At 44.1% G+C, this 16,179-nt stretch overlaps 1 protein-coding gene across 4 annotated transcripts in view; it reads right to left on the bottom strand.

The window, feature by feature from the left end:
• XPOT (exportin for tRNA) overlaps positions 1 to 14,852 on the bottom strand; it is a 69,369-nt gene extending 54,517 nt beyond the window's left edge. Inside the window, exons 1-3 of one of the 4 annotated variants that reach the window (XM_065558112.1) lie at positions 14,703 to 14,829; positions 8,280 to 8,509; positions 4,598 to 4,731 (exon numbers count right to left, since the gene is read on the bottom strand). In XM_065558112.1, the coding sequence (XP_065414184.1) occupies positions 4,598 to 4,657 (60 nt within the window). In that variant the 5' untranslated portion in view covers positions 4,658 to 4,731; positions 8,280 to 8,509; positions 14,703 to 14,829. Of the gene's footprint in view, positions 1 to 4,597; positions 4,732 to 8,279; positions 8,510 to 14,702 lie in introns of those variants that run through there. The other 3 variants (XM_005303183.5, XM_065558096.1, XM_065558104.1) reach the window with 3 other exon arrangements.
• Positions 14,853 to 16,179: the final 1,327 nt, after the last annotated feature.

Here is a 16,179-nt window from a genome sequence, read left to right as displayed (position 1 = left end):
GTGACCTTTACTATTTCTTTAAGTGGTTCATTGGTGGTTGTAGTGACTGCAGCAAGTATGATAGTAAGCAGATACAGCAGAAGGCTGCCATTTTATCGCAACGCCTCATGTACAAGTGCTTGAGTAAAAGGCAGGTTTCCAACATACACGACAACTGTGCAGCATATGCGTAATCTACCACTAAAATTGGCTGTTGATTTAACAATTCATTCCAAAACCCGTACAAAATTGTGTAGCTTATGCACAGCATTGGCTCCTCCACTGACTACAATTTAGTCTACCAGGAGACTGCAATTGCAAATGAGGTTCTTGGACACATGTAACTGAATGAAGGATTGTACATTCTGCCAGACCCTGTCCAAGTAAGGTTTATATTTTGTGCTGCCAATAACTTAGACTTCTTTGAAGATCCAGCAAATAGCAAAGGTACCTTTCATGCTATTGTTATGGTCTGCTATCAGGAGCATTTTAATTGGGACTAGTTCCCCTCAAGTGTTGTCAGGACCAGCAAAAGAACTGTTCCTTTAAGGAGGTTCCCTACCTCATGACTCACTCTCCTATCACGGTCCAAAAATTCTGAAGCCAAGAAGTCCAGTTTTCAATGAAGCAGCAATTAAATCAACTATAATAGAGCTTTTTACTTTCACTAACCCTGAACTCACTTGGTTATTGTGCAAAAGTGGGATGCACTACAGAGGTGAAAAAAATCAGAGTATAGTTTTAGCTGAAGAGATGAAAGACATTCCCTCAAATGCTCCCAAAACCCAGGACAGACCACCATTTCAGGAGAAAGGTACGTTCCAAGATAGCCAACCTTTAACTTGCCTCTATACAGGATGTCAGAGTGCACAACCCATGTATACTCCTCCTGCCAATCATACTTGCTAGCCCCACTGATCCTTCAATTCAATTAACATTCCTTACACACCTTGAACACATGAGCAAATACATCTGCAGAACTGAATCAAAGTGTGTTGAGACACTAGACATGGGCCTAATAGTGTCCCGTAATGATCTCTGAAGGGTGGATTCTATGTCCTGGCAAACTATACACATTCTTTACAGAGATACGTGCAACTGGCTCCTTCATTGATGGCACTAATATCCTTGAGATCTGGGGGATACAGCAACAATACTATGAACCAAATTATAGTAGGGAGAAAGCTGCAACTGCTATAGAAGCATACACCTGAACACTTGATGCCCTTCAAAAATGCTGCCTACGTGTCTTCTTTGAAAAGCATACGGATGTGTGAAGTCACTTCCCAAAGGGCACAGGACTTGCAAGGTCAGTTCCATGCATTCCATGTATGCTGTTCTCAATGACCTTTCAGCATAGCAATAATAGATGCTATGGCTGAGGTACAGGCTCTCGACAAACCAGAAACTTAACACCTGCCGAGATTTGTCTAAACACTGCATTATGAGACTCCAGAGAAAAGACCTATAATGACATCTACCTTGCGTTTGACACATGCAGGCGGCCATTTAAAATTTATCAAAAAGGAGAAACTCCATGGTATTGCACCTGTCCAATACAAAATAATTGACTCCATGAACATCTCCTATGTCACAATGAAGAAACTCCGGTCTTGTACTCACACAAAGGGAAAGTTAACTGCATACCTTGCAGGAAAAAATTACAGCATCTGAAAAATTGCTCAAAGAATTTCACTGTGACATAGTGTAATGAAGCTGCTGCCTCACACCATTCAGTGGAGTTTCTTTGTAGTGCCCAAAAGAAGGCTGATACTATATTTATTTTGCATGCCATCAATGCAATAGAGAGGTGCTACTAAACTCCAAATTTTTGCACAAAACACTGATGTCCCAGTGCTCTCTGAAAGACGCTACCCAAGATTTCCACAAGATTGTTTCTGTGCCTACTGCCAGGCAACAGAATCACCGTATATCCCTCAGAGATGTGTTCCTATCACTCAGACCATTCAAGGACACCGCACTGCCAGGTTTCCACACCCTTTCAGGATGTGACACTACCAGAAGGTGGGCTGGAAAGACCAGATTATCTTAGTGGAAAGCACTGGATTCAGCCTCTGAAGACTCTCTCCTTGCTCTGAAGGTGCTCAGAACAGCTGAGAAAGTCACTGATGATCTTATAGATGCACTGGAGGCACTCACATGCCAAGTTTACTATTTGAAGACCAATATGACATTTTCAAAGAAGCAGACAAACCAAGAAAATTGACACCAATGAGGGGAACATTTATATATACTTTCAAGAAGACGAATTATCAAGCAATGGAATGCTCCAGGATGATTGACCGCATCCAAAACCACCCTCCTTTTCGGGCATGGATGGGTCTTGGAGGATGGACTAATCACACCAGTTAGATGTGAAACACAATGCACTCTTCAATCAATTCTTCAGCTAATCAAATGCTCATGTGCAAAACCCATGCTCACTACCCTGCAGATGTTTGGCCAGCAGGCTGCCTTGTATAGAGACAGGCAAGAGCAGCATGGACAAGAATCAACATGACAACATATCTAGCAGTGGAGCCCTAGATGGAGACGACACTGATGATGACTTAGATGAATAAATGTTTTCAGTACTACATGTCAAGTCTAACTTCCCTAATATTACCAAAGATCAGTGTATATTTTTATGTAAGCAATGCATCCCTGTGTTAAAGTATAATTACAAAAAATTATTTTTAAACATGTTCTCAAATACATAGCTAAATAATTGTTCTAGGTTTGTCAAGTTTGGTAACATTGTGTTTGCGGGAGAAAGGGCTTTCAAATGATACTCAACTTGATCAACTTCTGACAACACATCAAAATTTCCACCAGAGGGCCTGGAGCAGGGAGCCTTTGGTGCAAGGGGAGGAGTGAGTGCCCCCTGCCATATCACAGACGATGACACCACTGAAGTTATTATTCCATAGATGTTTACAAATCAACTGACACCTCCCTTACCTTTCAATCACTAATTTGACCACAGAATGAGATTTTACTACATCATACTCCTAGGATTTGGGAAGCTGCACAATCACACCCATGCACACACTTCAGATAACATCTCTTGAGCTGTCCAGTAGGCTTTGAAACCTGTCATGCTGCAATGGCTTTTCCTACCAGCTAGAAGCACCAAAGCAATACAGTAACTCCTCACTTAACATTGTAGTTATGTTCCTGAAAAAGGCAACTTTAAGTGAAACAATATTAAACTAATCCAATTTTCCCATAAGATTTAATGTAAATGCAGGGGGTTAGGTTCCAAGGAAATTTTTTGGGGCAGACAAAAGGCATTATATACACTGTACAGTACTCTACTGTGGTTGGGAAGTGCCCCTGGCTTACCTCACATAAGCACAGCCCGCTGCAGGCAAGGATGCTAGGAAGCACCTTCGCAGCAGCTTCCCCGGAGAAGAACAGGTGCTGACTTTCCCGGGGGATGCTCCAGGCCCACCTCTTCCCGTCCCCGCTCCACTCCAGGCCCACCTCTTCCCACCCCCACTCCACCTCCTCTCTGGAGCATGCTGCATCCCCACTCCTCCTCTCCTCCCCCCCTCCCCCCTCCGAAAGTCCTAAACGCCACCAAACAGCTGTTTGGCGGCGCTTAGTACTTTCTGGGAGGGAGGGGCAGGAGCGGAGATGCGGTGCTCCCCCGCTCCCTCCCAGCGCTTAGGGCTTTCTGGGAGGGAAGGGGAGGAGTGGAGACACAGTGCTTCCCTGCTCCTCCCCCTCCCACCCAGAAAGTCCTAAGCACCGCCAAACAGCTGTTTGGCAGCAGGGAAGTGCTGGGAGGGAGGGAGGGGGAGGAGGCGGAGAAGAGGAACTTGTGCAATGCTCCCTTGTAAAGTCGCTGCTCTTCCACAGAATCTTACAAGCAGTGGACAGAGCAGGCATCCAAACGACGTTATACGGGAGCATTGCACAACTTTAAACGAGCATGTTCCCTAATTGAGCAGCGACGTAGCTTTGAAACAACGTTAAGTGGGAGGATGTTAAGTGAGGAGTTACTGTACATCTAATAGTGACCAGGGAGAAATGAGCTGAAGCTTAATGAAAATTTTATGTGACCCAGCATTTATTGATTTTAGGTTAAAAGTGCTGTAAAAGAAGGTTTTAAATTTGTGTTGAGAGCCACACATGGCTGTATTTAAAAATGTACTAAAGTTTAAACAATATAACTTAAGATAATGTGTACATCAATTAAAAGCTGAAAAGGAGTCTGAGAAATGGAATTTATATTTAAATTCTGATTAAAATGGAACCATATTCTTGAAGAGTGCTGTTATGTAACTAGTTTAAACTATACACTAATAATACATAAACCACAATTTACCTCATAAGTGTTCAGTAGAAACAATGAGTTAAGTGTAATCTACTGAATGAAAAAATGTAACAAGGATGAATTACAGTGAGAAAAGCCATGCTTAGCATGGCAGTATGTACATAGTAAATGGTAAAATAGTATGTATGTAAAATGAAGGACTGCATCTAGCATGCATACATAATGACAATACAATTATAGGTTCCCTTTACTTCAGTTATCTAAATAATCAGACAAATCAATAAGATATTAGACAGTTGCATAGTAACTGGCTGCCATACGTAAAAACAAACTTACCCTTTGCCTGAAGTCTGCATCAGCATTTGGGTTTAGCCCTAGAAGGGCTTGTTCATCCATCTTTGTTGCTATACTTTTTGTTTCCTATTTTTAACTGGTTTGCCCCCTTCTCCTATAGTAGAAACTACAAACATCTGCAAACAGGGAAAAAAAGCAAAGTTGGAAGAAACGATATTCACTAAACACATCAGCAAACTCTCTCAGCATAATCATAGCAGAAGTATCACGATTGCCAGAATGCATGTAAGCCTTTAAAATGCACAGGAACATGGAATCTATTAACAGCCACACACTCGTACATATGGTCTACTGTAGACATTAGGGCTTCATGTCCTTCACTAACACCACTTATGGCCCAGAAAGTACTCCAGCTTTCCTTTTATACTATGAATAAATTTAAGTTTTTCATACATTTGAACTTTCATCTTGTAATAAAAACCACAAAAGAATTTCCTGTCAATTTAACAGAGAAGCTCCATATCAGAAAATCTGTATTTAATTCAAATACAGATTCAAATTTACAATGCATAGAGAATGTTGGATTTTGCTTTTTTGTTTTGGTTACCCACATTTGATTCAAGTGCAGTATTAAGCTATTCTTTTTTTTTTTTTTAAATACGATTTTCTAGTATTTCTAACCTTATGGCTGTAGTAATCAGCAACTTCAATTACTATTTCTACTAATACTTAATGGATTTGTTGATAAAAACCTCTCCATAGTAGTCAAGATATTGAGAGGACTTGTTCCCTACCAACTGCACAAAACACATCCTACCTTTTTCCTGAACAAGGTGATAAATTAGCTACAAAATACATTTTATTCAGAAAGAGTCCACTTATTCTTAGGCAGTGGTTTTCAAACTGGGATACTTATCACCCCTATAGGTACAAGAGCTCTCATCAGGGGGTACATGAGAAAAATCTGGTAATGGCAGACAATACATTTTATTTAGTAAGACTTGACAATCTAATCAGGTATATTATGACCCTATGTCAGAGGTGGGTATGCGATAAACTACAATATTTGGAAAGAGGCATGCAGCCTAAAAAGTTTGAAAACCACTTTCTTAGAGTGATGCCAATTTACTTGAAATGCTGTTTTCTGGAGTTCTGAATAAAAAAGAATTTTCAGATTGAATAAACTATGAATCCTGTAAAACAATTTCTACAGCTTGGTTTGAAAAACCAACAAGATTGTTCTGAGAATAAATGCAGAATGAATATACAGGCCATTCTGTAAAGCTCAGATTTCACTTGAAACCCTACCAAATATAATGGACAAACCAAAAGACTTGCTCAAAATATCAAGATGCCATTAAAGCAGCAGGGTAGATTATACAATAGTTATGTCCCAAAGGAAGTTCTCAGGCTCTACACCATGGGAGGTCGACAGGAGAAAATTTCCTGTCGCCTTACCTTACTCTTCTCGTCAGGGGTAGAGTACAGGGGTTGACTGGAGAGCGATCTGCAGTCGATTTGGCGGGTCTTTACTAGACCCCCTAAATCGACCACCAGTGGATCAATCTCAGAGCATCGATCCCGGCTGTAGTGTAGACCTGCCACTAAGTCTGTTCTCTTCATTTGTGTGATATAATCTACTGCAGGCCTGATAGTTTGTGGGAGGTGAGGGAAAGGAAGGAAGACAATAGGAAGAAGAGATTAAGTCAGAGGAAATCAGTTAAAAAAATGCCTGAAACCCTATTGGTAAAGTCTTCCATTTCTTGGTATTTACATCTTACATACATTTTCCTGCTGGGGCTCCATTGTCAGGGGTAAGCCATAGTGCTAAAAGGCAGGACCCAGGGAGAGGGAAGCCCTGTACTTGAAATTAAGACAAAAATAAATTTCTACTCAGCCCTTGATATAGTGTGTTATAAAACTGGTTGGAAGGCAGCTGGATGGTTTTTAATAGATAAAACTAAATGCATGTATAAAGGTTTGTAATGATGAGCTACCTACATGTAACAGGTACAACTTTTCTTATGAAGTGAATTTAGTCCTTAAAAGTTCTGACAGAAATGGAAGCAAAAATCCTCAAAACAGGAATGATGCATATGACAACACAACAAGCTTCCCACATTGAGCCACGTTATCCTGTGTTGGAGAGATGATCTTCATGGATTTAAAAAGTTGTTTTTTTTTTTAAATCAGCTCTCGTAAATTTTTTTGTTAGAAATAGCTCCCAAAACAAATGAAAGATTACAGATAATTTCTTTTTTTTCAATGTTTATTTAGTCCATTAGACAGCATTTTGCAGTCAGTTTGTTTCCCGTCTTTCCAGTTTCTCCTCTTTCTGTAATTATCTTGAATATTAAACAGTGATCATATTTTAAAATATGTTCCCAAGACTACAAACATGGCAAGGAGACTCAGAGGCAAGTTTAGGACCCAAGACTACTTCAACTCATTTTTGGAAAGAGACAAGATTTCAAGCTGTGTCCCTTTAATGAACAATAGAGGTGAGATGTTTCATTTCTTATTAGCAAACCTCTAAGACTTTTGAAAGTAAGACTTTTCAAAACTGTTTAAAGGTTTGTAGCTTTCTCAATTACAGATTTTTCAGCCTTGTTTTAGAGCAATTGCACTAACAATGCAATGTGGATCTGGGGCTTAATGATATCAAAAATCATAGAAACAATCTTTCCCCACCCACCTATACTTTTGAAGTTCATAGAACACTTTTTAAAAGTAGTTAAAAGGTCTAATAGTAAAACCAAGTAAATTCATATGGAGGTAGTTCTGAACTTCTGGGCACAAAGTCTCCTTAGGCCAGGTCTACATTAGAAACTTTTAGCAATGTCTGTTAGGGGGTGTGATTTTTTTGTGAAATACACTAGTGTAGATCTGGTTATGCTCGCATAAAAGTGCTTTTGTCATTATAAACTGCATCTACAATAGGCGATTTGCAGGCATAGCTACACTAGCAAACTTTTTCCAGTTTAGATTATGCTTTAACTACGTTATTTCAATAGTGCTGTAGCAAGGAGGCATGGCCTCTCTCAGAGAGAGACAGGGAGGGACCACAACACACCCCCTGTGGGCCAAATCGGGAGAGCCAAGTCTGCGCCTGCTTCCCCCGCACCCCCATCCCTCCCAAAACGGAAGGGCGGGACAGGAAGGAGACATTATAAAAAGCAGGCCCTGCAGCTCAGTTGGAGTGGAGCAACCACAGGAGATGGATGCACCCTGCCTGCTGCTGGAGCCTGCAGAGGAGCTGCTGGGTCAACCTCCTGAGAACTAGCCAGAGCTCCCGGGACCGCTGGCCAACCAAGACACTCAGGAGTTGCCCGGGCTGCCACCGGAAGACTGGCCGGATCTCCCCGGGGCTGCCAGCCAACCGAGATGCCAAGGAGCTGCCACCTGCGGCCTGGCCAGAGGCCCCCCAAGACAACAGACACAGGTACATCCCAGGGGAGAGTAGGAAGCAGCCCAGGGAAACCAGGCTCAGTGGTTTGAGCATTGGCTTAAACCCAGGGTTGTGAGTTCAATCCTTGAGGGGGCCCACTTAGGGATCTGGGGCAAAAATCAGTACTTGGTCCTGCTAGTGAAGGCAGAGGGCTGGACTTGACCTTTCAGGGTCCCTTCCAGTTCTATTTTTTTATATATAGATAGAGAGAGAGAGACCCCTATTTTTTAACCTATAATAACCAGTTTGGGAATATTTTAAATAAAGTTCCTCTACCTGTGGTTAAGACAGGCATACATGCAAAATGCAAACAGTGCATCAAAGTGATCCAAGGCCTTGTTCCCTGAATGAAACAACATCATGAGAAGTGTTCCTTCTCAGGAGGAAGCTATGTTGAAGATGATGAAAGGAACATGTCTGAACACGCAGGATCTTCAGGTTGGCAAACTTATTTCATACTTCTTTCTTAAGGACTGCCTGTCTTCCTTCTGGACCATTCTTGAATTCTCATGTTTGAACAAAAAGATATAGTTGTTACTCTATGGTACTATCATTTTAGATGCAGTTATGATTAAAAAATAAATAGCTGAAATAGGCAGATCTTCCTTTTACAATTTCCCCTCTAAAGTAGTACTAAGCGTAGGTGAATGCAATGAGTAATACTAAATGAGCAGTATGGTAATAATAATTAAATAACTGCATTGACTTATTTTGTTTAGGAGAATCCATCCTCAACATACAGGATTCTGAAGACTATCCACCTTCAAAATCACCATCATTTGTTAGTTTCAGAGTTATCTGCCAATGATAGCGTTTCAGTCAGAGCATGTATGTCACATAGCCACAGTATATCACCTGCAGCAAAATGGAAAAAAAAAAAAATCTCCATCATCCAGAAACTATAGATAAGTTTGTGATAAGAACCACAACATTACAAAAAGTAATTGATGAAAAAAATCGCCCGGTTTGTTTATGCAACAAACTCTCCTTTTCATATGATTGAGAACCCACATTTCAGTAACATGGTTCAGTCATTAAGACCAGGATACGCTCCACCCAACAGAACAGATGTTGCAGACAAATTGCTGGATAAAATGTATGAAAGACATTTAGCAGTGTGCAAAAGGTCTAGAAGGTAAAATTGTTAACCTGAATCTTGACGGGTGGAGCAATGTCCACAATGATCCTGTTGTACATGCTTGTGTGACAACAGAAGAAGGGAATGTCTTCCTTACAGAAAGAATTGATACATCAGGAAATGCACACACAGCAGAATATTTACAAGTAGCAGCAGTAAAAGCTATAACAAACTGAAAAAAAATTCAAAGTGTCTAGTACGCAGCTTGGTCACAGATAATGCTGCAAAAGTGTCCAAGATGAGAAGAAGTTTAGAAGAGAGTGAAGAGTGTCCCAAGCTAACAACATACGGTTGCAGTGCTCATTTCATACACCTCCTAGCCAAAGACTTCAGTGTTCCAGAAATAAAGGCTAATGTTGTTGAAATTGCAAATACTTCTGTAACAACCACTTTGCAGCAGCTGCTCTGAAAAAAAAAGTGGGAGGAACCAAGCTAACTCTTCCACATGACATGTGATGGAACTCAGTAGTGGGCTGTTTTGAGCACTATATCAAGAACTAGCCTAATCTGATGACACAGACAAAGTTCTCAACATTGGGCTTAAGAGAAATGTTGAACACATGCCGAGTACCCTGAAGCCTATTTCTGTAGCCTTGAACAAAATGCAGGGAAATAGCTGTTTTATTACTAATGCTGTTGAAATTTGGAAGGAACTGAGTGAGAGCTTAAAAAGGCAATATACAATGACAGAGTTAAATTACAAGCATTTAAAAAAAAAAATGGGACAAGCACTACCTCCAGCTCATTTTCTTGCAAATATTCTCAATACTCGGTATCAGGGTCAAACCTTAACTGCTGAAGAAGAGGAGTTGGCTATGACATGGACATCCAGCAATCATCCCTCCATAATGCCAACTAAAATAAACTTCAGGGCTAAGGGTGAACCATTCAAGAAATAGATGTTTGCTGATGTTTTAAAGAAAGTCACACCAGTGAACTGGTGGAAGTCACTTAAGCACTTGGATTCAGAGACTGTTGAAGTGATAATTTCACTTTTAAACAGCAGTAGCTTCTTCTGCCGGTGTAGAAATAATATTTTCTTCATTTGGACTAATACATTCCAAATTGAGAAGTCGTTTGGGACCAGAAAAAGCAGGAAAGCTTATTTTTCTTTTCCAGATTATGAACCAATGGGAAAATCAATGTCAAGACAACTGAGTTAGCTGCAGAAGCCAATATTTTAAGTTTCTCATGTTGACCTGGCTGACACAGTCGATTTAATTTTTATTTGTTTTTTTTTTTTTTTAATATTTCATTTAACTATTTTAGTTAAAAACTATTTTAACCTGATTTTAAAAAACTTGAATGTTTAAATTCAAAAATTCATATGGTTTTGTTAAAATATTATATTTTTGCTGTTGAAGAAAAAAATCCAGAATACACCACGTCGTTGTTTTAGTTAAATAAAACAATTTAAACGTGTCTGGTGACGTTCTCCTCCTAATACAGCATGGCAAGAAAATCCTCCAAATATTCATGATGAACTATCTCCAGTTCAATAGGTTAACCTCCCAATGACTTCATAAATATCTGCTTCAATTACCTTTGGTAAATGAAATAACCAATCATTCATTTTCTGATATAGCTGTAAATCTAATCTGAAAAGTTTTCAAAATAAACAGTGTGTACCTTCTACAAATGAAACCTACATCGATCTGAGTTGTGAGAAGAATATGTATTACGGTTAGAACAACCAACAAGAATGCACTTTCATGCAGAAATCCATGATTAAATGGAGTCTTCCTGACTAGTGATTTAAATCAAATCCACCCTGAAACTCTTTACTAAAAATTTTAGTTTGTGTAGCTAACTCAAATACCATATATACTCGTTCATAAGTCCGTTCGTTTATAAGCCAATCCCCCAAAATGGATAGGTACAAATAACAAAAACTGTATGACCCTTTCATAAGCCGATCCTATATTTCAGGGGTTGGAAAACTTTGGCTCCTGGCCTGTCAGGGTAAGCACCCTGGTGGACCGGGCCGGTTTGTTTACTTGCTGCATCCACAGGTTTGGCCGATCGCAGCTCCCACTAGCCACGGTTCGCCACTCCAGGCCAATGGGGGCTGCAGGAAGGGTGGCCAGCATATCCCTCGGCCCATGCCGCTTCCCGCAGTCCCCATTGGCCTGGAGTGGCAAACCGCGGCCAGCGGGAGCCATGATCAGCCGAACCTGCAGACGCGGCAGATAAACAAACCGGTCCGGCCCACCAGGGTGCTTACCGTGGTGGGCCGCGTGCCAAAGGTTGCCGATTCCTGATCTAATACATTGTGGTGAACCCCAGCCACAGGGAGCTGAGGGACTCCATGCCTGCAGACGCTCCAAGTAAACAAAATGTCCCAACCCGCCAGCGGCTTACCCTGACGGGCCGAGAGCCAAAGTCTTCCAACCCCTGAAATATAGGGACAGGGAGGTGTATCAACTACAGCCCCTCCCACCACTGTAGTCTCTACACTGAAGTGCTACAAGGGTGCAGCTTCAGCATTTCTAGTGAAGACATATTCCTAGTGCAGACAAGACAGGTCTACACTACACTTACTTCGATACAACTCATCACTCAGGGTGTGAATAATCCACACCCCTGAGCGACAGTTATACTAACCTAAGCGCTGGTCTAAACAGCTACGTTTCTCCGCCTGATATAACTACCATTTCTTGCAGAGGTGAATGAACTATGCCAAAAGGAGAGCTCTCTCCTGTCAGCACAGAGCATCTTCATTAAAGTGCTACAGCAGCTCAGCTACGCTGATGCAGCATTTCAAGTGTAGACCTGCTCTCAGCCTGATCTTCAGTGATAGTTAATTCTACAACGACTCCCTCCTGAGAGCATCCTGGCTGCCATTAGAAAGAGAGAGTTCCCTCAGTCTTAGAAATAGACTTGCATAGACGGGGGTTCCCACAACACATTTTTTGGTGGGCTCAGTGCAGGCACCAACTCTTGCTGGTGGCTGCCCTGGGGCTGAAGCCTGAGCCCTCCATCCCTGGGAAAGTGGGTCAGGAACTCAACGGCCGCCTGCAGAGTCCCAGGTTCCTCTGGTGCCACACACACCAGCCCATATTTCTCCAGAGACACTACCCGGAGCCCCCTGGGAGGCTGTGCGGTGCAGGATACCAATCCCTGCTACTAGTGCCAGCAAATACCAAGGTGGCTCATCCAGGAGCAACAGCTCGGTGCTGCAGGGAGGGGCCACTGCTTTGCCTCCTCCCCTGCCCCGGCCCAGGAGCGTGTCATGGCCACAAAATTCCACTGGGGCCACGTTGGCGGCATTTGAGAAACGCTGAACTAGCAGACCATTCTGTAGGAGTAACACTTTCTCAATGTACTTATGCTGCAATTTTGGACAGGTCAGTTATTTCCTTAGAAAAACAACTTGCTTTAACTATTCATATACATTGTGTAATAAAGATTTGTTGCAATATCCCATGTGTAATAATTCTTCAATGACACACTATTTAATGTAAGAGTTGTACCTTTGCCTGGTGCTCCTGCTAGCAAGCCCCAGTATAATATACAGTTCTCATTTAACACAACGTTTTGAAGCTCTAGGGTAGTATTCTTAGTACAGGATGTACTATTAATTAGAAGTTATTACATTTCAATGAAAAATGCACAAAGCCTTACTGGTTTGGGAGCTCTTATGATGAGCTCCCAAACCAGAATCAGCCACCTTAACAGGAAATTACATTGGAATGAAAGAAAATTAACAGAATAAGTCTGAAGTTATTAACTTTTTGTGGTGAAATAGGGTTCTCTACCTCCTCAATGGCTGTACTAATATTGCTTCGTCACAAAGACCCCAAATCCCCCTCCTTCCCTTTGGAGACCATCAACACCATTATTTAGTAACTCAAAGGACTGCCAGTGAAAGAAGTGAGGTATTTCCACCCCGTTATCCTAGCTCAGGATGGGAAATACAGATGTAATTAAGTTACTATCCTATCTGTTACTAGCACATCAATAAGGAGTGACAGCACTCTCTTCCTACAGCAGGGCTGGGCAAACTTTTTGGCACGAGGGCCACATCTGGGTATGAAAATTGTATGGCGGGCCACGAATGCTCACAAAATTGGGGGAGGAGGTACAGGAGGGGGTGCTGGCTCCAGCTGGGGGTGCGGGCTCTGGGATGGGACCAGAAATGAGGAGTTCAAGGTGTGGGAGGGGGCTCCAGGCTGGGGCAGGGGGTTGGGGTTCAGGGTGTGTGTGTGAGGGCTCTGCCGGGGGTGTTGGCTCTGGGATGGGGCTGGGGATGATGGGTTGGTGGGCAGGAGCGTGCTCCGGGCTGGGACCAAGAGGTTCAGAGGGCGGGGGGGAGGGGGGTGATCAGGGCTGGGTCAGGAGTGCAGGCTCCGAGTGGTGCTTATACCTCAAGCAGCTCCCAGAAGCAGCAGCATGTCCCCCCTCCAGCTCCTATGCAGAAGCGTGGCCAGGCAGCTCTGCACACTGCCCTGTCAGCAGGCACCGCCCCTGCAGCTTCCATTCTCTGTGGTTCCTGGCCAATGGGAAATGCGGGGGTGGCACTTGGGGCAGGGGTAGTGTGTGGAGTCTCCTGGCTGCCCCAACATGTATGAGGGGGAGGGGGGGGGCATGCCACGGCTTCTGGGAGTTGTGCAGAGCAGGACAAGCCCCAGACCCTGCTCCCTGGCGGGACCTCGAGGGCCACATTAAAATGTCTGGAGTGCCGGCCCCTGGTCCATAGTTTTCCCATCCCTGTCCTACAGCATGAAACCTCTGCAGTGTTTGGCAAAGGATTAAGGCAAATTCTGATCACCCATCTAGCAGTACATATTGTGCTTGTTGTAAGGCAGAAGGAATAACCCTAGCGCCTACCAAGGAGCATGGGACATTGAAATGATTAGTCAGTTCCCTTACTGCATGCTGGATTCTGAAGAATGGCTGATTTCACTCTGTATACAGATGTGAGAAAAGGAGACTTCAGTGGTTCATATGTTGAAGGTGATGGTTGCAACCACAACCGCTAGAGATTTATTTCAAATTAAAGCAGAAACTCTACAGAAATTGATGTTGTTGGAGACGACAGGTGTTAGTAACACGTACAACAGGGTATTTTTCAAGTTTAAAGAAAACCCACTCCCATTTCCCAGGACCTTTGCAGGCCAGGCGGCAATCTAGGAGGGCTCTGGGTGGCCAAGTCAAACGCTCCCGTGACGCTGCCAGGCGGACGAGCAGCCCCATTACAACGCCCCCAGCGATGCCGCACGGGCGGAGGACCCAGCCTGCCGCAGCAAAGGCGCTGAGCCCTCTAGCGCCTTTCCCCAGTTCAAAGCTGCCGAGAGAAGGCCGGGCAGGCGCCGGCATCAGAAAAGCCCGGTCCAGAGCCAGCCAAGTACGCGGCGAGGGAGCCCCGCCCGGCAGGGAGCCCCGCGGCCCGCAGCGGTTGCTGCTGGGACACGTTCCCCTACCCAGCCGCGAACACGCGGTGGCCCACGCCGCCGGCCGGCTGCCCCAGCCGCGGGCAGCGCCCCTCTCCCACCGGAGCCGAAGGCTAGGCTGAGTCAGAGCCGCGTGAGTCCCCCGTCCGGCCCCCGCTCCCCTAGTACCTTCCCGGTCACTCCATCCCGGCAGCGCCGCCGGCTCCGCTTCCCGCAGCTCCAAGACCGCCACAACCATAGAGAGCGGGCCGGGCCTCGCCGCGCCGCGCCCGCGCGCCGCCTCTGCCGGCGGCAGGGAGAGGGGACGCCGCCGCCACTGGAGCGCGCGGGGCGGCCGCGCGGGTGATGCTGGCTGCGTGTCCGGGGCGCGCGTAATGTGGTGGCGAGTCTCTAACCAGGCATGTCCCCGCCCCCTCAGGCAAACCATGGGGACTATAGTTCCCAGCATGCTCTGCGGCTCGCGTACGCTCCAAGCAGTCCCTGAAAGAGAGCGAGAGGTATTTCCCCTTCCGGACACTCACCTTCCTCCTCCAATAGACCAGAGTGCCGCCTTGCATGCTGGGATATATAGTCCCCACAGGATGTATGGCATGTTGGGATATGTAGTGTCCGCAGGCCTCAAAAATTCGGCTGTTGCGTGACACATTGTATAAATCTTGGTGTTATTAACCCGCTGCAGGCTGCCCTCTGGTTTCCTTTGCCTCTGACAGTGACAAGGCCTTCCTTGTAGTTGCTGATGAGGCGAACTGAATGGGGAAAGGGAGGTGCTGCACAGAAACTTGGCCTGGCAAGTGGAATGGATAATTACACAGAGCCACCTCTCCTGCTTAGATGTAATCTTGGGAACTTATTAAAGGTTGATTTAAGGATACTTACTTCGTGCATTTTGACATGTGATGCTGACAATGTGTGGTTTCATGGTTATAAAGCTTTACCTTTTTGAAGTTCCATGTCTACTGTCATTAAAAAAATTAGTCTGTCCTCTTCCCATTGTACGATTTCCTACAACTGAAAATTTAAATCAATACAAATTGAAAAAAATATTTAAAATAAACATCTGTGTTATGTCAAAATTATAAAAAATAACTTCTGCCAAGCTTAGTTATATGTTAAATAATCTTTATAGAAACTGTCAGTAGAGTAGTCTCTAGGATGCCAGTCAAACACACTGATTTACTAACTCATATAGTTTAATCAACAAGGAATGCACAAATACAATAGCGGTTAATCATTTTATTTTTTATACAAGCGCACAAGCAAAATGATGGAAACTTCTATCAGTTACAGTTTCTGGGTAGGTTCAGCTTGATGGGTGGTGAAGCATGTTCAGGTTAACACTGTCAAGCTTTGCATATGTAGATAGGTGGCACCTAATGGAGGCTAAGCCTCCCCAAACCTTGCACCACCAGGGAGGAGGGTGGATTTGGAGCCCCTGGAAAAATCTCTCCCCTGACATGACCCCGGGGCCATGGCAGGGGCACAGAGCTTTTCTGGTTTCAGGGCCACAGTGGGGAGGAGGAGAGGAGTGAGTGGCCCTTGGGATGGAAGAGGCAGCACGGGGGTGGGGCCACAGGGGAAGGAATGGGATGGGGTGTCGACATGGGCAGGACTGCAGGAGGAGGGGGGCAGAATGGCAGAGGGGCTC

Source organism: Chrysemys picta, chromosome 1 (genome assembly GCF_011386835.1).
Source record: "Chrysemys picta bellii isolate R12L10 chromosome 1, ASM1138683v2, whole genome shotgun sequence".
NCBI classification, from domain to species: Eukaryota; Metazoa; Chordata; order Testudines; family Emydidae; genus Chrysemys; species Chrysemys picta.
The sequence above is the reverse complement of the archived record's forward strand: the minus strand, read 5'-3'. Positions and strand labels throughout refer to the sequence as shown.